The 22,636-nt window shown below is 33.6% G+C and overlaps 1 protein-coding gene across 4 annotated transcripts in view; it reads left to right on the top strand.

The window, feature by feature from the left end:
- The first annotated feature begins 1,044 nt into the window (after positions 1 to 1,044).
- Positions 1,045 to 22,636, top strand: part of Cdk1 (Cyclin-dependent kinase 1) — a 36,889-nt gene continuing 15,297 nt past the window's right edge. Inside the window, exons 1-7 of one of the 4 annotated variants that reach the window (XM_088225997.1) lie at positions 1,045 to 1,164; positions 1,402 to 1,561; positions 8,338 to 8,617; positions 10,420 to 10,529; positions 15,166 to 15,279; positions 15,440 to 15,542; positions 15,754 to 16,722. In XM_088225997.1, coding sequence (XP_088082123.1) covers positions 1,131 to 1,164; positions 1,402 to 1,561; positions 8,338 to 8,617; positions 10,420 to 10,529; positions 15,166 to 15,279; positions 15,440 to 15,542; positions 15,754 to 15,906 — 954 coding nt within the window. In that variant the 5' untranslated portion in view covers positions 1,045 to 1,130 and the 3' untranslated portion in view covers positions 15,907 to 16,722. Of the gene's footprint in view, positions 1,165 to 1,347; positions 1,562 to 8,337; positions 8,618 to 10,419; positions 10,530 to 15,165; positions 15,280 to 15,439; positions 15,543 to 15,753; positions 16,723 to 22,636 lie in introns of those variants that run through there. The other 3 variants (XM_088225998.1, XM_088225996.1, XM_088225995.1) reach the window with 3 other exon arrangements.

Raw genomic sequence — 22,636 nt, 5'->3', positions numbered from 1 at the left:
GCCCCGTATAAGCAGATAAAGTTTGTACTGGAAGAAATCGTACAAAAATTGATCTTTTCATTATGCGTGTGCGATAGATACAAAAAATGACGCGGGACGGCCTTTGACTAAAATAATAATTATTAAATATATCATAATTATTATATTCTTATTGTTTCAGGTTGAAATTATTTCTGCTGAGGCAATGAGAACCAGATTTCAACGAGAGGCTCCATACATAATAAATATTGGACATTGTGATCCTTCGAATATTAAAATTATGAAGGCTGAAGGCGCTGAGGCTGACGAGCCGCGAGCTGCCGAAGAAGACCCAATAACGTAAGGCAATTGTTATATCTTAAATTAAATAATGAATTATTTTATGTAATCGAAATACCAAGGTACGTCTATTATTTTCTGTAAGCATCAATTTGTGAGAACTAAGAACATAAAAAATACGACGAAGACCTATTTCAATAATTTTAATAATTTGGGCGGGTTGACTCAGTGTTGCCAAAGTTAAGAAACCTTTTTTTTTTTTTACAGGTCTGAATCAGCTGTCGATGAAGTGTTGTTTAAAGGAAGAAAGACGTTTTATGACCTTATAACAAAAGTGCTGCATCATTTGCATTCACGAGCAGATAGAAACATCGAAACAGCAAGAAATATAATGGAAGAAAAAAAACGAATGGGCGAAGAAAGGCGTGCGGGTAGAAAAAAACGAGTGTTTAAAATTTTTAATATTCCAATACAGTTGTAGGAACGCAAATAAAACATTAACCAAATAAAAAATGCTGATTTTTTTAAAACGGTTTATTTTTTAACATTTTTATTTATTTGTTACAATCATAAGAAAATATGATGTTTCGGAGACTCACAGCCGAGTATCGCATAGAAATATTAAAAATATGTTTAATTTTTTGTACAAATTCAAAAAGTGAAAATATGATACGTAATCAATTAAATATATAAAAAAAAAAAACAGTTTGTTTTTTATTAACAAAGTCCCCCGTTTAATGTCTGTGAAAGTTTGTCATTATGTTTATTTGACTCATGCCACACCGCGTCTATTCAAATTCTTCCAAAACTTCAAAAGCGCGTAAAACGTTGGGACGGTTAATTTACGGTTGAAGTATTTTGTTTTGTGTTTTATGTCAATATATTGTGAATTTCAACAACAGAAACGTAAGTTTTCACTAAATGAGATATTTATCTATTACTGTTTGTTCGTTCAATGCGCAATATGCACTGGACTGTCGTGTATCACCCGGTACGCGATGGTCGCAGCTGCCCGTTGGGTCGTGTGCATTTGCCATTATAATTTAGCGATATTCAATTAAATATGTTGTGGATTTCGTTCATTTGTAGCGTTACTAGTGTATCCTTTAAGACACTCACCGGTTTTGTGCTTTCGATCGTCAGGAGTCACCAGCATGGAGGACTTTTTGAAGATAGAAAAGATTGGAGAAGGGACGTACGGCGTGGTATACAAAGGTAGAAATAAGATCACCGGTCAACTTGTGGCGATGAAGAAGATCAGACTCGAATCAGAAGACGAAGGAGTACCGTCCACGGCCATAAGGTAAATTTAAGGTTATAAATACAATCGAATCCCTCTATAAAAACATTTTGACATTTGACTCAGTTTTCTTGTAAGAAACTGCCTTTCGTTTACCAGAACATTCTAAAATACACTAAGAATGTAACTTTGTCTTTGTTGAATCAATGCAGTGCGTTAATTAAATATAAAAAATAGTTTGGAGCTGTCCGTTAAAATAATTATTGACGTAATCTCTACTATGCACTGGGTATCGCAATTCCGTCTAACTTCTTGACTCCGGATTCTGCTTCTTTGAGGTTCCCTGCGATTTCCTTTAGTACTTTCATCTTGGTTTATCTGATCATGCCACGTCTTCCTTGGTCGTCCTCATCTCACGTTACCGTTCATTTTTGCCATATATACTTGTTTTATCATTCTTTTATCGTCTATTCGTTCTACGTGACCAACATCTCGGAGACCCTTTCTTAATCTTATCAATTATACTTGCCTCAGATTTACACTCGCCTGATTTCATCATTAGTAACCCTGTCATACATTGATTTCCCACACATTCGCCCAAGAGATCGAATTTCAACCGCGCTCACTCGGCTCTCATCCTTCCTCTGCCAGTTCCATGTTTCACTTCAATACATAAGTGTTGGGACTAAAACTCCGCTGTGCACTGCCAGTTTAGCTTCGATTGTCATTTTTATTAGCAATTACTGTGCTTAGTGCTCCGTTCATTTTGTTGTCCGCATTCACTCTCCTTTCAACATCTTTTTCTACTCTTCCATCTCTTGAAAACATGCTTCCCAGATACACAAATTGTACATACTTGTTATTATCGGGACATAATTAATTAATATTATTTATGTCCTGAATTGAGTTGCTGTAACTCCTGGAAATGTAATTCAACATATTATACTTAAAATACTTTGTGTTTTATGATTTATAAATAAAAAATAAATCTCATTGGACTTGATGTGTTTTTAGCCAAATGTAACAGAAAAGCCTTGGTTTTCCAAACTGTTTCTGAACAAGTTTGAGACATCCTCCATAATATGCAGAATGCGCATTGGGCACCGCTGCAATGGTTTTCACCTGTTCAGAATCCATGTCCGGGACTCTGCCATTTGCGAATGTCAGCTTGATGAGGAAGATTTAAACCATGTTTTTTTTGGATGCCCCATTAATGATTGTTATCCTGATTTCCTATCCGACCTCTCTGATACTAATATCCCACTCCCTATTCATATTCTAACTCTCCTGTCCCCACCCAATAAACATGAATTTAAAATTCTATGTAAATATCTAGTTAGTAAAGTTGTAAATATATTATATTATAATATTAAATGTAAAGTTTTTAAAATATTAAATACTAACTTACTAATCTGAATATATTACTAACTCATGTGTAAATATATAAATAAACGAAAAAACAAAAAACTCGACACTGGCCAGTACACCCGAGTTGAGAGGTGAAAAAGCCATAAAAAAACGAAGAAGAATGATGTGTTTTTGCTAACAGTTATAGTTTTGTTTTAAGTAATATTTATTTATTTAATTGACAGACTTATGCAGTCCATTCTAACAATGGTAAATACAATTTCTTATAATAAATACAGGTACTAATCTAATAAAATACAACTAAATAAAATTAAAGCTAGGACAAACAAATTAAAAATTGCTACCTCAAGACAAGATCCGATCTATCTTAGTGATTTTTTAAATTTATAAAGACTTACACCAAAAAAGTCCAGATCTTGTCTTGAGTTTACCATACGACACGATCGGGACATTAGTGCATGCAGGCTATAGTTTTTGCTGTGTTTTATTATTTTTTTATTTTGTTTATTCATAAAAACAACATCAATACAAAAAAATATACACATTATTATAAAAAAACATAAAATAAAGCCAAATCAGTTTTCCACATAAAATACAATTATAAAAATCCAGTTCAGTTAGATATTAATTCATAGAAGTGCATGTGTGCGAGTTTGTTGTGTGAGGATGCGTGTGTAAGTGAGTGGAGTGTGGTTTTGGTAGGTATGTGAATATGTGTGTGTGTATATGGGTGTGAGGGTGGGTTTATGGACAGGGTGAGTGTGTGTTTAATATGAGTGAATAGAAACATCTTAAGTTTATAATGTAAAAATATTTTTTTTTTTTTTTTCGTACAATAGTTTTTTAATTCTTGTTTTAAAAGTGAGTCAACTGCAGTTAAATATGCCTATGTTATTGAAAAACACATTATAAATACGCGCCAAGCGAATCAGAGGAGAGTTCTGCGAACTGTAGGTACATGGAAAAGAGATTGATTCGTGTGACGGGTGCGGTAGCCAGGTACATTAAGGGCCAACTCGGAAACCAGAACAGGACTATCAAGATCAAGGATCAGCACAAGTCGGTAGTCAGATGGCAGAAGGGACCATCTGTATTTTTGTCTATGTTTTAGTTTTCAAAAGTTTTAATTAATGTTTCAGTAAATACACGCAGATTTTTTTTTTTAAATCAGCGTTATTTAGAATGGTATTTTTTTAAAATTAAAATGCAACACTCAAAAATTTTAGTTTGTGGATTAAAATCTTAGAATTGAGACGTATTTCAGCTCTCCTGAACATTTTTGAACATTACAGATGGTCCTTCTGCCATCTGAATACCGAAGTGTTGATCAAGGAACAGCACATTATTACTTCGCAACCGGCGAATTGGAGCATTGAATGCCACTTGTTCCAGTAACCATTCCATTCTTTTAGTAATAATAATAAAAAATATAAGTCCTTGTTTTTTAATTTTTCTGCTTTTATTAATTTGTGCTATTAGGTAGACTTCTCATATAGGGACAAAAAAGAAATATTATATATTAGTTCTGTGTGTGAAATGAACCAGAATCCTGGACATGTTTTCCGCTCAATGGCTACTCTCAGAAAAAATCCTGAAAAGGAAATCCGATAGAGATTGGTCTACCTCCTAGTGTAGTGGTTGGGGCGTTTTCCATTAGGGAAATATTCCTCGAAGTCACGGGTCCGATTCCCGGCGAGATCAACGTGAAATACTTATTGAGGGGGAAGAAAGGTTGCGCAATTCCACTAACCCGCTGATGTCGGGGCGTGATGTGATTCTGGAACTTGGTTTAGAAGCCGACGGTCTCGCGACGCTGGCACAGCTCGTATGGAGATGGCGATCTGGGCAGACGCTGGCACAGCTTGGTTGTCGGAAGCGCTTCACTCATATTTAATCCATTCTTGTATCCATCATTATTTTTAGCAGGGATGCTGGATTACGACACCCTCGAATCTCGGCGAATTTTTCTTGGGAAACATTTCTACAAGCTGATTTATGGAAGTACAGTCGAACTTGTTTATAACGATCTCGGAAATAGCGAGATCTCGGATATAATGACGACTCAGAGACACCTCTCCTTTATCGCACCGAGAGTCTTTAATAATCATTCTTCTTTGGAAGAGCGTGTAAAGCTCTCAAGGACAAAACATATTTTCAAAATAGAGCTTCAGGACTGGATCTTCCTTAGGGGGAGGGATTTAAGTGAGAAACTCCTTGATGGTTTTTCAAATATTTGAGTCTGGTTTTATTGCAATTTTATTTTTTATTCTTTCATATATTTTGAATGTTTTTTTATTGCATGTTTCTTTTTATATTTGATTTGCCATGTATTTTTTAAATATGTTTTTGCTATACGAGTATGCGGTAAATATGGTAATATTGACTGTTAAAGCTTTATGCATATATTCGTTCCAACTCAACACAGGACTTTGGACGTCTAAGTACCTAATTGGTGTTTTCGCCAACAACATTGACAAATTATCACACATATGGTTGAAATGAGGAATTCCAGCCCAACCCGGAATTAAATTTTTTAAATGTTTTCGTGTACACCTGAATATTTAAAAAATTTGGAGTAGGATGAAATATCTTAAAAACGCACGCAAAATAAATAAAAAATGATATAAATAGTATTCATTTTAAAATCGTAAATAATGACGTCACTCCTTATATCTACGTGTAGTATTTCCGGTTTCCGCTTTTAAGCCCCCGCACCTTGTAAGGAACGTTTTGACCATAGAAAAAAAAAGAGTGTAATTTGTGATTAAAAAGTTTTGACATCTCAACAGCGTTGCCAGATCTACCGTTCGTAAAAACAAACCATAACATAGAAATGAGCAAATTACGATCAAGTAAATGAAGTAATCAAAGCAATATTCCGTAGATTCTTGTCAGTTTTGTTATTGGCTGGAGAAATACAAGTTAACGCGGTCAGTGAAAGTAAGAACGCCAACCGTTTCATGACGCCACTACTGAAAAGTGACACACTGATTACAGTCATTTGGTCCGGTATTTGATAAATGTAACTTTAAAAATCATATCTTTGTAAATAACGCACAAAAAAATAAAATATTTTTGCTTAGTTAAATAGTACGCTATAAAGTTGGATAATTTATATAGCGCCATTTTTGTGAAAATCACCTCAAGGGCGCTGTACAATTAATAAATATCCCAGTACGTCTTGCAGCTACAGAGCGCATGGACGGTTGGGATTCTAGTTCCTCGTTTTCAATTAAGATCAATAAAAAATTATAACAGATAGGAGCTAGATTACAGGACGTCTTGCAGCTACAGAGCGCATAGACAGTTAGAAATTTAGCCCCCATTTACACATTTTAAAAATTGACAAATAAATTTAGTGTATTAATGATACTAAAAAAAAATAAAAATAATATGAATAATAAAAAGGAGTAAGATTACAACACGTCTTGCAGCTACTAAGCGCATGGACGAGTGGAATTCTAGCAAAGTTAGAATGATATCAATAAATTTATAAAAAATAGAGCATAGCAGTAAGTTTGTCAAGTGTTCATGCCAAGAACTAAGCAATAAAAAACTAAATAAATAAAGCACTAGAAATAGCTAATAGAAAAAAAATATTAGAAAACAGTGGAATTCCTCATTGCGAATAAAAAATCCAAGCTTTGTGAACTTAGTAGTACGGGACATCTTTCTTTGTACTTCATGAATGATATCCTTGTTTCGGGGGTTTTTTTGCAATGTTTTTTTTATTTTTATGTTATGGTCAATGCATAATGAATATTACTAGTGGCTGATGTCAGATAAGATAAATCCTAACCCTCGCATTGTAAACATGACCGCTAACAAGCAGAAGTGTTTGAATTGTTCATCAGTAAGGCAAGACTCATTTTTAAGGGATCTACTGAGAAATTCTGGTGGGCCTTATCGAGTAAATAGAGATGGTAGAAATACTGAAAGAGATGTTCCACAGTTGAATATGCGTAGAAGATTAGTATTTGATGATGAACAGCTTACTGCTAATAGACCGCGCTGTCAATTAGTTGGGTCCTCAAATATGAATAACCAACAGTACGTATGTTCTTCGAAAAATGGTAATAAGGATATGTTAGTCGATATTTCGCATAATTTGATTGGAAGTTCCAATTCTTCACAACCCACTGTATTGGATGCAATATCAATTTCTCTAGCTAATGGAGAATCAACTTCTTTACTATACTTATGTGCGAAGTCAACTCGAATTCGCTTCATTAGTATGGTCCCCTCAATATAATGTATATATTAATCAAATTGAAAACATTCAAAAGAAATTTATAAGGAGCCTGGAATATCGTTTTGGTAACATTGAAAATGATTACGGCGCATCTTTGATCAATTTTAATATAGAATCACTACAAAAAAGGCGCCTTAGATATGATTTAATTTTTCTTTTCAAAATTCTCAATAACATAGTTGATTCGCCGTATCTTTTACAAAATATTGGTTTCCGTTGTCCTCTTCGCTATACTAGATTAAATTCCCTTTTTTATGTACCAACTTGTAAAAACAATTATACCTCGAATTCATTCATTAGACGTACCTGTAGAAATTATAACGGACTCAGTATTGATGTAGACATTTTTAACTGCACGTTGCATTTGTACAGAAAATTTCTTCATGGGGTGGATTATTTAGGATAGTTGCTGAATGTACATCTTGAGTGGTTTATGCTATGTATATGTGCCGCATGTAATGTATATGTTTGTGTATGTTTTATATGTGCGTTCATGTGTGTGCGTGGATGGCTCGGAGTGTACATTCGGTATTTTTATTTATTTTAATTTATTACCTCCATGGAAAACGCAAATGTCAACAATTATCCTTTTCTCACTTAAAATTCTTATTTATTTTTTATTTTTTGTCACATTTAATGTTCATATCTTTTTAATTTATGAAAACTTAATTGGTCTTTTTATGTTAAAAAATTGTGGTTTTTAGTACTTATTTTGTATGACTGTATGTTTTCTAAATAAAATAAATAAAAATAATAAAAAAATAATCAAGTTTAAATCTAGTAAATGATAGCTTCATAAATGAACTTATGTCTTTGAGTCTAACTTAGCCAATAGTACTAGACATTTATCATTACCAGATAATTTCAGGAGAAATGTACAAAGCAGTCGTCTGTCTCCTTCAGTTAACCAAAGAGAAGTGAGAAATGGAATTTTGGAGAATAGTCCAGCTATATGCAACTTATCTACACAGGCTAATCAAAGAGAAATGAGACAAGAAATTTGTGAAAAAGTGTCAATTATTTGTAAATTAGAAGGTTGCGAGAAAAATGTCTAAAGTGTGTAAAAAGATTTCTGTGTCCTTATCCATAGTGTAAACATTGTAAAAAAATATGAATGTTTATTTATCTACAATTGAAATTTAGAAAGTGGTATGTTTGTAGGCATTTGTTTAAACGGAGTTTCACTGTATGCATGTATATTGGCTTACTTTCTCTTCAGGGAGATCTCTCTCCTGAAGGAGCTGCAGCATCCCAACATAGTGAAGCTGGAAGACGTTCTCATGGAGGAAGCGCGGCTGTACCTGATCTTCGAGTTCCTCTCCATGGACCTCAAGAAGCACATGGACGGCCTCGGCTCCAACAAATTCCTGGAACCGGCCACTGTCAAGAGCTACCTCTACCAGATCAACAGCGCCATCCTCTTCTGCCACAAGAGGAGGATTCTGCACAGAGACTTGAAGCCGCAGAATCTGCTCATCAGCGAGAATGGAGTCATAAAGGTATTAAATCATTAGGGATTGGACATGTCAAATGTCAGAATGATCGTTGTGCATGCATAAGAAGTATGAATGTAGAGGAAGCGAGGTCTGTATGCAAAGACAAAGTGATATTGTGGGGTAATTATTGTAACTTAATCAACTATTATCAACTATTATTAATCAACTATTGATCAACTATTATCAACTATCAACTATTATGATTGTCTAGAGTACTTTCATATCTTCAGTTTGGAATTCAGAAGGATTTTGGCTGGTTTGATATTCTTGCAAAAATTAATATCTAACTGTATAGATGCCCATGATATCCTCGCCCAGATAAACCTTAATGTACCTCGCGGTAACTGCGTACCAATCCTGTCTTTGCTGTGGGAATTTGTAAAACTTACATCGGATTCTTTTCCCCTCTGCCGAGGATCCTCGGAACAGTGAACGAAATCTCACTAAACGGTACTGTCGATGTGTTCCTACAGCAAGGGCAGGCATTTAAGAAGCAAGCGGTGTTGTCTCTCCTGACTCGCGATGTCACACTTGCCGTTTCCGCCTAGATTATACCATATTTATACCCTTTGTTAATTATACATTTCGTAAATAAAGTAGATTTTAAGACTGCTTAGATTAAGTATTACTCATTAATGCCAATCTACAGTCGCATGCAGAGTTTTCAACTAGGGTAGGCAGTAGAAAAAAAGTATGTTTTATATAGTATAAGTACCTAATCAATCTTACCAAACAGTTTCCTTCACTAGTCACATTAGTTTGAATCACTATGCTGTAGGTAGTTAATATTGAAATTACCTAAGCTACATCAAATATCCAAATAAATGCTAAATTTATATAATATATTTCTTATTTTTAATATAATTTATACAATATATTACTATGAAATCTCGAAATTAAATAATTTTAGGCTCTATTTGATATTCTCGTAAATGCACTGCTAGATAATTGATTTTCCAAGATACCGACATATTTAACTAGCAAATCAATAAGTTCCAAAAAATTATCTTTTTTATTATTTTTTTTTAAATAAACGCGAAACAAAAATACTCTCGATTGTATAATTATAACAGAAACCAATTTGAGGTTATTTATTCGACATGACTGTCTTTTATGAAATAATAATCGAAAAAAAACGCTAGATGTCAGTAACGTATTCCTTTGTTCTTTCCAAAACAATGTACCTACCAACGTTCAAAAAGCACTGCCTACTAGCTTACACATACACGCGTAATTACAACTGAAATAAAACCCACACATACACATTTCGTTACCGCATCGCATTATGTTCCTTTGGAAGAAAAAGGCATTTGTAGTTCGTGCTTCTCCCGACCCAGGCCGATAGCGACACAGTGTCAACATTGTGGACAGATAAAGATGTTTATTTGTCTGCATTTGAAAATAATATTACGGACACAAAAAAAATTTTAAGTTCGATCGTACTAATGTCGATGAAGCATTGCTCCAATGGTTTTGTATCCAAAGAAACGCAGGATTTGCAAGTTAACAAAACAATTTGGAAACATCGATTTTAAATGTAATAATGTCTTCATGTGATAGGTATGTTTGTAAGCGTTTATTATAATTTTCCATAACATTTAAAAAAAAATTTAATTGTTTAGTTAGTGACAATGTGCAATAGCAATTGTATAAAAAAAACCTTTCTCTCGTATAACAAGTAACGCTTATTATAACAAACAAATTCAATCGGTCCCATCTTCCTCGTAATAACCAAGTTCGACTGTAATTAATAATAGATTCAAAATCTGCACATGCACAAATTAAGGTCCTAATTTGTTTTCCAGGTGGCGGACTTTGGATTAGGCCGAGCGTTTGGTGTTCCCGTCAGAGTATACACACACGAAGTAGTCACCCTGTGGTACAGGGCGCCCGAAGTCCTACTGGGCAGCACGAGGTATTTTATATTATTTCTACGCTATAAACACGGCACTCATCTTTCCGACATTTGTTCGAATCGGGTTGTGGTCCCGTGGCTGGTGTCACGAACCCACGAGAGGTCCGAGGTTCGAACCCCACTGTACCCCGACTTGATTCCGTTTACTCATTTTTACATTTTTCAAGGGAGCAAGAAAAAAGTGTAAAACTGAGGAAAACACTGAAGTGAAAAATGAAAAATGTATGGAAAAAATAAGAATTACATAAAAATAAAATTGATTTGTTACACTATAGTGTACATATACTTCCAGAAAAATGGTAAAAACGGTGATAAGTGGAAATTGACAATATTTTTTAACCTATTTTAAATTAATTTTTTTTTAAATTTTATTTATTTAATTTAAAAAAATTAATAACCCGCTAAGCCTCTTCTTTAGAGGCTTGTCAGCAGGTGAGAAATAGGATATGGAAGGAAGTTATGAAAAATATACCACAACATCCAGACCAATTGAGAGAAAATCTTTCTTGTATTTTTTTCTTGCAATTGGCGGAAATCGAACCCCCGACGCCAGTTTCACAGTTTTTGTATTTTTTCGAACAATATTATGTTCTGTTTTTTTATTTGATTTATAAACAGCATATCAAAATTATTTTGTGTGTAAATAAAATAAAAATGAAAATAGAATTTTTAATTTGCATTAAATAACATAAAATAATTTTTCCCCTAAATGTTGGGAAATTTTATTTATACGGTATCACATTTTTTCTATGGCATCACTAAAAACAACTATTATCTCAATTCATATTGAATTATTGGGTCAACTAGCCCCAAGTAAACTAGTCTCAGCACTGGGTATTGTATGTATGGTTTTAAGTCTTTCCAATTGTTCCAAGAAGCTAAACTTTTAGATGTACGACAAATATATTGTTTTCAATGCTTAAAATATATATTTAAAAACCAAAATTAATTTACAAGTAATTCAAATAGATCAAGTCATAGAAGGAATCGTGTGATAGAAATACCTCATTGCAAAACAAGGCTCGCACAGAGACATGCTTATTTTATAGGCCCTAAAATTTTTAATTCTTTTTTTACTGATAACATTTCATCGATTCCAAACATTCAAAATTTTCCTTCTTTTAAAAAACACGCACTATCCTGGATTCGGAATATTTTTTTAAAATATTTTTTATTTCCTTTTTTAATTACTATAAAAAAAAATACCATATTTTCTTTTACAGAATACTTTATTTTTTCTTTCTTATGTTATACAAAATTATTATAACTGTCCATTATTTACTTTAGGAGCAAAAATTCTTTAACATTCTCTTGTATACCCACGAACAGGCCATGCCTTTGTGGGATTTTTTTGCTTACTATTTTTCTATTAATATGTACTTCATTGATATGTTATTATGCTTTATTTTTTTAATACTCTGTTTTATTATCATGTTTATTGTAAAAAATTTTTTTTTTTAAAGTGGTACGTGTTAAGTAGGCAAACTCTTAGCTTATTGCAAACGGTTTTTACCTAAATGAGCGATGTGTAAAACAGTGCCAGTTTTCGATAATATAAAAAAACCGAAATATCGGACCAAAACTATTATTTATTTATTTAGTTCTATGTAACATAGTCTAATATATATTTACAACACAATATTTACATCTATACTTATTTTAACATTATTTATCACTATTATACACTTAGTATCCTAATTTATAATATTAACTGTTTCATATGTACATTTTCATTAATTATATTCACTATTTACACTATACTACCTAATATTTTTCACATATATACTTTTTACATTTAATTTTAAATATATTTACATTAATTTCATTTTTTATGCTTTCTGGCATTTCTTCAAATAGTTTTATTCCCTTGTACATGAGGCAGTTCTGGGACATTGCTTTTGATTTCTTTTCGGGTCTTATATTTTTGGATCCTCTGGTTGCATAGTTTCTATGAAAGAAGTCATTATTTTTTAGTTTATTTTGAAAATATCTCGGAACTATTCCTTTGATAATTTTGTTTATTTCATTGGCAACATTGAATTTGATTCTTTTATCAATTGTCATGATATCTAAAAGTTGAATCATTTTCTTAACATTTGTTCGTCTCCCACATCTTAATATTATCCTCATCGCTTTGTTTTGTATTATTTGGAGTCTTTTTAGATCTCCTTCATTACTTAAATATAAAATACTGGAGCAATAATCAATGTGGGGAACGATAATACTTTTAAATATCAGCAGGGAGGTTTTAATGTCTTATTTATTCCTTATCCTTCCTAACAGGGATACCTTCTTTGCGATTTTCTTACTCGTATAGTCTGCATTTTTTGAAAAAGATAATTTAGAGTCAATCCAAACTCCTAGATATTTTATGCTTTCAACATTCTCAAGAACTTCTCCATCTAATTCAACACTGTGATCACTGTTAAAACAGCGTTTCTTACCCATTATCATACATTTTGTTTTTCCTACATTTAGTTTTAGCTTATTTGCTTTAAGCCATTTGGAGACTGTTTTTAATTCTGCATTTATTTTCCTTATTGCTGAATCATATTCGTTATCAGCTACATAAATTAAGGTATCATCTGCAAAAAGTCGAACTTGGCAATCAGACAATGTTAAAGTCATATCATTTATGTACAAAAACACCGATATTGATTTCTATATTAGATGAGATTTTTTTGTAATTGTCTTTTCAAAAATTGTTTTGAGTATGTTCAAATGTTTGTAGAAAGGCTGGTTAAGAAAAGATTTTAATAACTCCCTAGAGAGGAAATCCAGCCTGTCTTCAATAATTCAGACATTTAAAAAAATTTTTTTTTGGAAAAGTTTTTTTGTAACAGTAACAAGTACATGTTTTTGTAAAATTCTAAACATATCTACTTTTACACATCTAGTAAATGTTATCACTGTAACTCTCCAAAAAAAGAGACTAACTCTTGTGCTTGGAAAGTGACTTACACTTCAATTCTTTCATCTGTTGATGTTTGTGAAGTTAAAGAGCTGAAACCTTTATTTATGCGGGTGAGATTCATCTGCCATTGACAGGTTATAAGCCCTGTAGATGCCCAGACTTCCATATTACTTTGTCTTAAATGTTCTTCAAAGAGTTGAATCCAGTCCTTGTCCACAAAAATTTGGACAAACTCAGAATATTGTCGAAAACTATTGTTCGGAGGAGAGTAAGATGTTTAAAAATCATATTACACAATGTGCATTTCAAGGTTTAGCACAAATTTTATGATTTTCGTACAAAAAATGAAAATTTCTCCATTTTCAGACACAAAAATGCTCACAGATACATGAAAAAAAAACATTCCAAAACTGCTTTAGTGACTGTCCGGAAAATGAAGGCACCGCTGTTTGAAGTTCTGCTCACAGTCAACGCACTCTAGGACACTTGCAACATTTTAATGATATCATCCACCGCTGCGCGACGGCTCCGCTTTCTTAGGAAACCATAGATTGAGTTATTTACGCAAATATTTCAATTGTGAAGCCATTCCTAAAAGTTGTAAATAATTGTGCTAGAAAATAATTATGTTAGGGTAGAGCGGGGTTCGAATCCCTGATCCGTAGGACCGCAACACTACCACAAGACCACAATTCTTTTCTTTTCCATAGTTATGTCTGTAATCAACACTTTTATGCATTTAATAGACTGTCCTAAAATGATTTCACATGGTGGTTTACGCGGCCGTCATCGACTCAATCCAATACCATACCCCCTGAACTAACTAACCATCACGCCATTTCCCCAGAGGGGTAGGCAGAGAGGATAGAACGCCACACCACTCTGTCCTGGCACACTTCCTTTGCTTCCTTCACATTCATACATCTTCTCATGCACGCACGTCGATTATTCCGACTTTTCACATGACCACTTTCAAGAATTTGTTGTACTTGATCATGCCATGTCTTTCTCGGCCTTCCTCGACTTCTACAACCAGACACATTCGCATCATAAATCTTTTTAGCCGTTCTTTCATCATTCATTCGCTCCACATGACCGAACCATCGCAAAAGACCTTTCTTAATTTTGTCGATAATGCTTAACTCAGCCTTGCATTCTGCTCTAATTTCGACATTAGGGCACCTATCATACATTGTTTTTCCGCACATTCGCCTGAGGGATCGCATTTCAACAGCATTCAGTCTACTTTCGTCCCTTTTTTTCCAACTCCATGCTTCGCTTCCATACATTAGGGTTGGTACCAGAACTCCATTATGAACTGCTAATTTAGCCTCTTGCGATAGACACTTATTTGCTACGACACTTATTTGATACCCCCTGGATTATTTAATACCGACCGACCCCTTGATTTGACCGATGACGACAATCAGTTCACGGATTCACTGTTTTAGTTGTTTATTTATAAGAGTTTATAAAATTTTAAATACGAGTACATGAAAGAGAAAAACGTAGGATATATAAAGAAAAAACATCAAACAATAATACATTCATACTAATTAAAATTGAATGTTGTTTTTACACGAGTTCAAACATTTTCTTTAGATTAACTTTAAATTTATTCATTGATATATTATTTTTAATAGTTTTTAGTTCATTAGGAAGATTATTATATACTGACATATTCAAAACATTGCTGATAACTGTATTTATTTATATTTCCAGGTATTCCTGTCCTATAGACATATGGTCAGTAGGTTGCATATTCTCCGAACTGGCTTCTAAGAAACCTCTCTTCCAGGGTGACTCTGAGATTGATCAACTCTTCAGGATATTTCGGTGAGTGATATGGCGGTCTTTCGTACATGCTCGTTACACCTTGTGTGTACGTTCCGTTCCACAGAAACTCGGCTAGAAGCTGCCGAAGGGGCTCCCTGTAACTCCGTTAAGCGAGGCTCCTTTATCATGAACTATCCTTGACCTCTGTCGTCTGTTTCAGGGTACTCAAGACTCCCACAGAGGAGATCTGGCCCGGGGTGACGGCTCTACCAGATTACAAGGCCACTTTCCCCTGCTGGACAGCCAATAATCTTGAAAATAATGTAAGAATATGTTTTATTTTATTTGATGAACATACTGTGATTATTAATTATATCGTATATTATAGGTATCGCTAAGGCCAAATCTGAAAGCGTACCTTTGTGTTTATTGAGGGTCCAGCACTTAGCTAACAGATACCGGAGTTCCTGTGATTACAGGGCTTCCGTTGAATAGGAAAATTATAGTAAAGATATGTTTTATTTTCGATTGCAGGTGCGCAACATGGACACATTAGCTATGGACCTCCTTCAAAAGATGCTCGTTTACGACCCCGTGAGCCGCATATCAGCCCTGAAGGTTCAAAGACATCCCTACTTCAATGACGTCAAACTTCCCGCGTGCTGTAAAAACGAGAAGGATAATTAAACCGCTCTTAATTATAATTGTATTATGGATTATTTAATGGTAATTAATTTGTCGACAGATTCGTCGAATCGCCATTACAAACGAGCTCAGTATTTCAAAGGGTTGGTGGTACTAAAATGTGTAAGAAATTTTAACACTGTGCATTGTAAAAATCAAATAAAGTATAATACGAGGTATATTTGGAAAGTAAGTTCCATTTGTACTTCTTACAATCACAGTTTGCATTCGTGGTACTTACCCGACTTATTGAGGAGTTGACACTAATATGAGTTGGCTGACTGTTGTGTACGCTTCGTGGTGCTTGTTTGAAATGCCGAATAAAATAAAAATCTCGCCGCTTGTGATTAGATCTGTAATTCGTTTCCCTTACGGAAAGAACATTAAACCAGTCCACATTCGTCAACAAATTTGGTATGTGTACTGAGAAACCATATGTGATTCAATGGTAAGTAGATGGGTGAGACAGTTCAACGAAGGTTGTGATAATGATGACAAGAAATACAAAGGGAACTTACTTTCTAGATATTCCTCGTATATCCCCGTTGTCTCCAATATAACGATTTCTGATACAAAATAGACTTCTGTTTTAAATGGATTGTTTAATCCAATGCCATGTTAAAAAATGTGGTGTCAAGGTGCTGACTGTGGCTCAGGGGGGTACAGCGGATCACGTACCCTGCATGTATGTGTAAGCTCTACATTTAATCTTGCTTACGTTACGAAGGTCTCATAGGGCAAACACATCACCGCTAGCCGGCTGGTAGCTGTGACAGTGCGTGCACGTGAAGCATCCATTTTTTTTGTGTCAAAAAGAAATTTTAATGATGTATTATAGAAATAAAAGACGAGTGATACTTTAATCCACAAATTTGGAATATTCAGTGACTGGTTTCATCGCTTTCGCCACATCTTCGAGGCTGGTGTCTTTATAAAGGAGTTCAATGTATTTATACAAAACAGAGTTAAGGATACAAAATTCAAAATTAAATGAAAGTAAATTAAATAAAATTATTTTTGCCTCAAGGATCATTAACGAAATTTTTCAGGTTAACTAATGAGTTGATATAATGCTATTTCAATGAGTTTCAGTATTGTATATATATTATTTTTGTGTCCCATCCTTGTGAGTGTGACTTCTGTCAATTATGACTTCTGGAAAACGAAGCGTAAAATGTCATTACTAAAAATATTACAATGGGTATAGATAGTAATGGGGTATGCACGTGTGTTATCTGTTCATTAGGTAATTCTACGTCGGGTTTATTTTTTAATCTATTAATTTTGAGAATTTCTAGTTTGTCAAGTTCATGGCCTTTAGGTGCAATATGAATTATTTTTACATGGTTTTTTTAAATCAAAGGAATGTTTATTTTCTATTAAATGATTGGCAACATTTGAATTATCTTTATTATTAGACCATGATTGGATATATATGCTCTTTTATGCGTGTTTTAAAGGCTTCCTTAATAAAGATACCAGTCTCGAAGATGTCGCGAAAGCGATTAAACCAGTCACTGGATATTCCAAATTTGTGGATTAAATTATCACTCGTCTTTTATTTGTATAATAAATTACAATGAACTTCCATGAAGAATTTTCACTTACAAACTTAAATATTTTAATAAGTTTTTCTTTAAAGTTTGTTTCTTGTCTGATTTGCATGTAACATTTTCATATGTCATTGATTTTACTGTAAACTGCATGTATTCTAGTTACAGTCAAACTTAATAATTTGTGTTTGTTTGACTAGAAAATCAAAATGGCCACGCAGGGTACAGTGGATCAAATACCTTAGAATACAGTGAATAATGATCCATCGTATACCTAAGCTATTAGAAGTATTTCTTATGCTACCCACATATTCACTAAAGTCTAAATCTATGTTTATTTACTGCATATTATAGTCCTTAAAATGTAGCTTGATTAGAATAACAGTTGTCAGCAAAAGTGACGACATAACTTTGTAGTAACGTCTAAGAAGTGATTTATATTGACACACGAAAAATCAGTCGTATCTGGCATGTTAATGAATTTTTTTAATACAATGCTTGACATATAAATCAACATAAATAGATAAAATCAGCTTTAAAACAAAAAAAAAAAACTAAAATAAACCTAATTATTAACGACGTTCTTACAAGGTTACATCATTTTGCAAAAACGTTAGAGATGGGACAAATAAAAAAATAATTCATTTGATGTTGTTCATGAAAAAATTATAAATGTCTTATTTTTTGGTGAATAATTGTATTAAACACACTATAATAGGCTTGTTTTTGCGTTTTTATATAAATTTTTGGAAACAGAGTTTCATGTTTGCATGAAATAACCGATAAAATCGATTTTATTGGTACATGATCAGTGATCAGTGATCAGTAATTTCCCATCACTACTGACATTAGTTTGGCAGCCGTCATTTAAGCAAGCTGTATTTTAAGGACTATAGAATGACTCCGCCGTACCCGTCCTAGAGTACACAGTGGATCTTTTCCCATTTTTTTAACAAAGCCGTTGTAACTCTTTATATTGTTAGTAAATCTAAAAAAATACAATGCTATTTAAAAAAAAAATAAATAAGCTACAGTGATACCAAATTTTAGCTTTCGTGTTCGTATCATTACAAAATTACAGCTATCCAAAAACGAGTGATCCTGTCGGCATCCCGACCTTAAAGTAAAAAAAATAATTATAGTGAATAAGTTTCCTTGTATAAAAATCAATTTAGCGTTTAAATAAAGAAAACTCAACAGGGTTATTTCACGTTCGTTTTTAAAATAATTATTAATTTTTAAACGGGCAAAAAATGGCGATGTTAAAAGTATCATTATTTTATCCGTGCGATGTGGGATAAATTTTCCACAACGATTTAAAATACTCGTATTTTTAATTATCTGAAATTGAGACGATTTTGCGCTCTACGGGACACACGGTAAAAATTATGTTATCGCATCGTACTTGTACGCAATTTTTGTTAGATGCGCACGCGGCGGGTGTGACGAGTGATTTTAAAGTGACGTGACGCCAACTGCGAGTCGTTTTATGTGCTCGTTTTTAAACCTGAAAATTATGAACGAACGCTTATTTTTTATCTGTATACATTGATAGTTTGTACATTCCTCGAGTCAAATAGACTCACATCACCCAGAAGTCTTTTCTAATATTATACAAGTGTAATAACTCATTTGAAAGTTAATCGTTAGCATGATTTTTAATTGCTTAAGTTTAATCTTTTGGTAAGCAAAAAAAGTTTAGTTAAATTTTACATATAACAACAGAGATGAAGAACATTTAAGAGAAGGTAATATAGAAGTCTATACATGGCTTGTGACCTGGTTTGTTATTAGCGAATATCCACACCAGGTAAGCGGAATGGGGAATGTCGTAGTACTTAAAGTGGCCACTTAACCCAGCCAATGACAGGTCATAAGCCCTGTAAACGCTCGAATATCCATAATCCTGAATTTGAAAAAATTCTACCTCATCTCTGTAGGTATATAAATAAAAATATATACCTACTCCCCCTTGGGAGAAAATCCAGATTTGTGTGTGTACAAGTACACGTACCAAAAATAATGTTGTGTAAAAGAAATGAACTTACAAAACGAAATTGTGACAGAATAAGCCTGCTGATTTATTTATTTATTTAACATACAATTTGAAGTGCTGTCTTAGAATAAACTTCAAATGGGTAAACTTAAGAATGAAATACGTGGATTGTACAAGTCAAATTGCGTTTCTTCTAATATTTGATTTTATAATGTTGTTAGAAGCAATTTTTATACGAGTTGCATGTACTTATTTACCTAATAATATCTTTGAATCATACGACGTTAACCAATTTTATTATTGAAATTGAAATGAATAAATTTTTATCATTATTACTTGTGATGTCACAATTTTTCCCGTTGAAGCGCGTTCAAAACAAACCATCTCAATAGGGAAATATCACATACTACAAATACGGATAAAAATATCTGAAATGCATTTAGAATAATTAATTGTGTTGTGAAATATGGATATTGTGTGGAAATGTTTTCATATACAGAGTGTTCTTTAAACCCTGTCACATCCGAGACCACGATGATCAGTATGGGAAAGAAGACATATTAGCATATTTAAAAAAATATTTAGAACAAAGAAAATTTAAAAAAATAAAATAAATAAAAACCAAATGGTTGCTTACTTCTGCAGGGGAGAAGTAAGGGGAGCGCGGCCGCGTGGTTGTAGGCGCATCAGACTTCCCCTCCTCACTCCTCGTTTCTCCGCAGCAGAAGTCAGCAACCATTGGCTTTTTTAAATATTTAATTTTATTCGTTCTAAAAAATATTTTAATGTGCCAATATGTCTTTTTGCTCATACTGATCACCGTGGTTTCGGATGTGACAGGGTTTAATGAACACCCTGTATAAGTAAAAAAGAATTTTAAAAAAAAAAATGTCACCAGAAGAATGCGACATGTTTGGTATTGATAGTTGTGACGTCAAGATTCGCTACGATGTTCTATAAAAATTTGAACGGTTTGGAACAAAGTTAAATGTTTACATGAATCGTGACGTGTTAGGGGGGTGGCCAATGCAATAAAACGAGATATTGCCCCATTCTTCAGAGATGATATAACGCTACTGTGCTCTGTCTGCATACAGACCTCGCCTCCTTTACATTCACACATCTTCTTTTAAAAGTCCATCCTTAAGTATTTGTTAGATTTGATCTTGCCATGTCTTTCTCGGTCTTCCTCGTTTTGCAAACAAACAAACCATCTCGCCGTTTCTCCGTAAGCGTAGGCAGAGAGGATAGAACACCACATCACTCTATCGTTGCATTCAGATCTCGCTTCCTCTACATTCATACATCTTCTCATGCATGCGCGCCGATTATTCCCACTTTTAACATGTCCATCTTCAAGTATTTGTTGGATTTGGTCATGCCATGTCTTTCACGGCCTGCCTCTATTTCTGCATCCATCAACATTCGCATTGTAAATATTTTTTGTCGTTTTTCGCTGTCCATTCGCTCTACATGTCCAAACCAACGCAGAGCTCCTTTCTTTAATGCTTTACATAATGTATGGATCTCATCATTTATGCATCTATCGTACATAGTTTTACCTTACATTCGCCTGAGAGATCGCATTTCGAAAGCATTCAGCCTACTTTCATTCCTGTTTTTCCAAGTCCATACTTCGCTCCCATACATCAGGGTCCGGACCGGGACTCCGTTGCGAACTGCTAATTTTGCCTCTTGCGACAAACATTTATTTGCCAAGGTTGATTTAAGTGCACCGTTCACTCTGTTCCCGGCACTCACCCTCCTTTCAATATCTTCCTAGTAAACATACTTCCTAGATACACAAATTCCTCTACCTGTTTTAGTATAACCTCATTCGCGGTGACTTCACATTTAGTCATACTTTCATTTCTTTCAAAAACCATCACATTGGATTTATCGACATTCATCAGCAAATCGCTTCCCTCGCATTCGCATACATCGTAGACCTTTGTTACCAAGAATTGCAGTTCCTTTTGTTGTTTTTATTATGGATAACTTACACAGTGCCATTTTCGTAATATAATACCTCAAGGGCGCTTAACAAAGTGATTATATAAAGAAATTAATCTAATTTTAGCCTTTTTGATTTGTAATTTGAGAAAAACAATGAACTTGGTCACCACATGCTAAGGATTTATTCAAATGATTTAGAGAACAAGTGGGTTTTAAGTTTTTTCCGAAACATCACTTCACTCTCACAGTTTCGCACCTCTGCTGTGAGAGCATTCCATGCCGTAGGGCCTGCAACCACAAATGCGCGTTAGCAAATTTAGTGCGCTGTTTGCGTAGAGGTATAATAGCCTTTTCTTTCGACGTAGATGTAGCTGATCTAAGCGTAAAACATCTGTCAGCTAGTTCATTCGGAATGCCGATTTTCCTTAGATATTCTGGAGCAGAGTTGTGCAGTGACTTATACATAAGCCAACAGAGTTTGTATTCCACCCTCTGTGGAAAACGTAATAAATGTACTAGTAAAAAGTCTCCTAATCGAATAACAACATTGGGGTCTAAAATTTATTGTATTTCCATAACCCAATTAATATTTGAATCTTAAGAGGAAACTTCATACATACGTATTCCCATATTTTCTCCCTGGATTATGGCACTAGAGCAATGTTTTTTTCATACACACTATAGATATTTACTATTGGTATGTCCCTATAGTTTTGTTTTTTTTTAAATTTTTTGTATCCAAAATAAAACACGTTTATTGGATTTTAATTCTGCGGAATTTTTAAAAATATACAAGAGTTTTTTAACTTTTAAAATTTCCTAAAGAGAAGAAACGTGTTACAATATACCCTCTTGTATATTAAAAAAAAAGCAGAATTTAAATTCAATAAACATGTTGTATTTTGGATACAATACCAAATTTAATATGGAATTCTACCAATGAAGAATTCCAGCCCAACCTGGAATTAAATTTTAAAAATGTTTTCGTGTACACATAAATATTTAAAAATTTTGGAATAGGATGAAATGTCTCAAAAACGCACGCAAAAATAAATAAAAAATGTTAAAAATAGTATTCATTTTAAAATATTAAATAATGACGTCGCTTCTTATATCTACGTGTAGTATTTCCGCTTTCAAGCCCCCGTACCTTGCAAGGAACGTTTTGACCATAGAAAAAAACAGTATAATTTGACATATCAACCAGAGATTATGTCAACTTTCTAGG

Source organism: Micrasema longulum, unplaced genomic scaffold (genome assembly GCF_059751315.1).
Source record: "Micrasema longulum isolate JH-2025_06_02 unplaced genomic scaffold, ASM5975131v1 h1tg000403l, whole genome shotgun sequence".
Taxonomy (NCBI): Eukaryota; Metazoa; Arthropoda; class Insecta; order Trichoptera; family Brachycentridae; genus Micrasema; species Micrasema longulum.
Note: the sequence above shows the minus strand (reverse complement) of the source record. Positions and strands in the feature narration are given on the sequence as shown.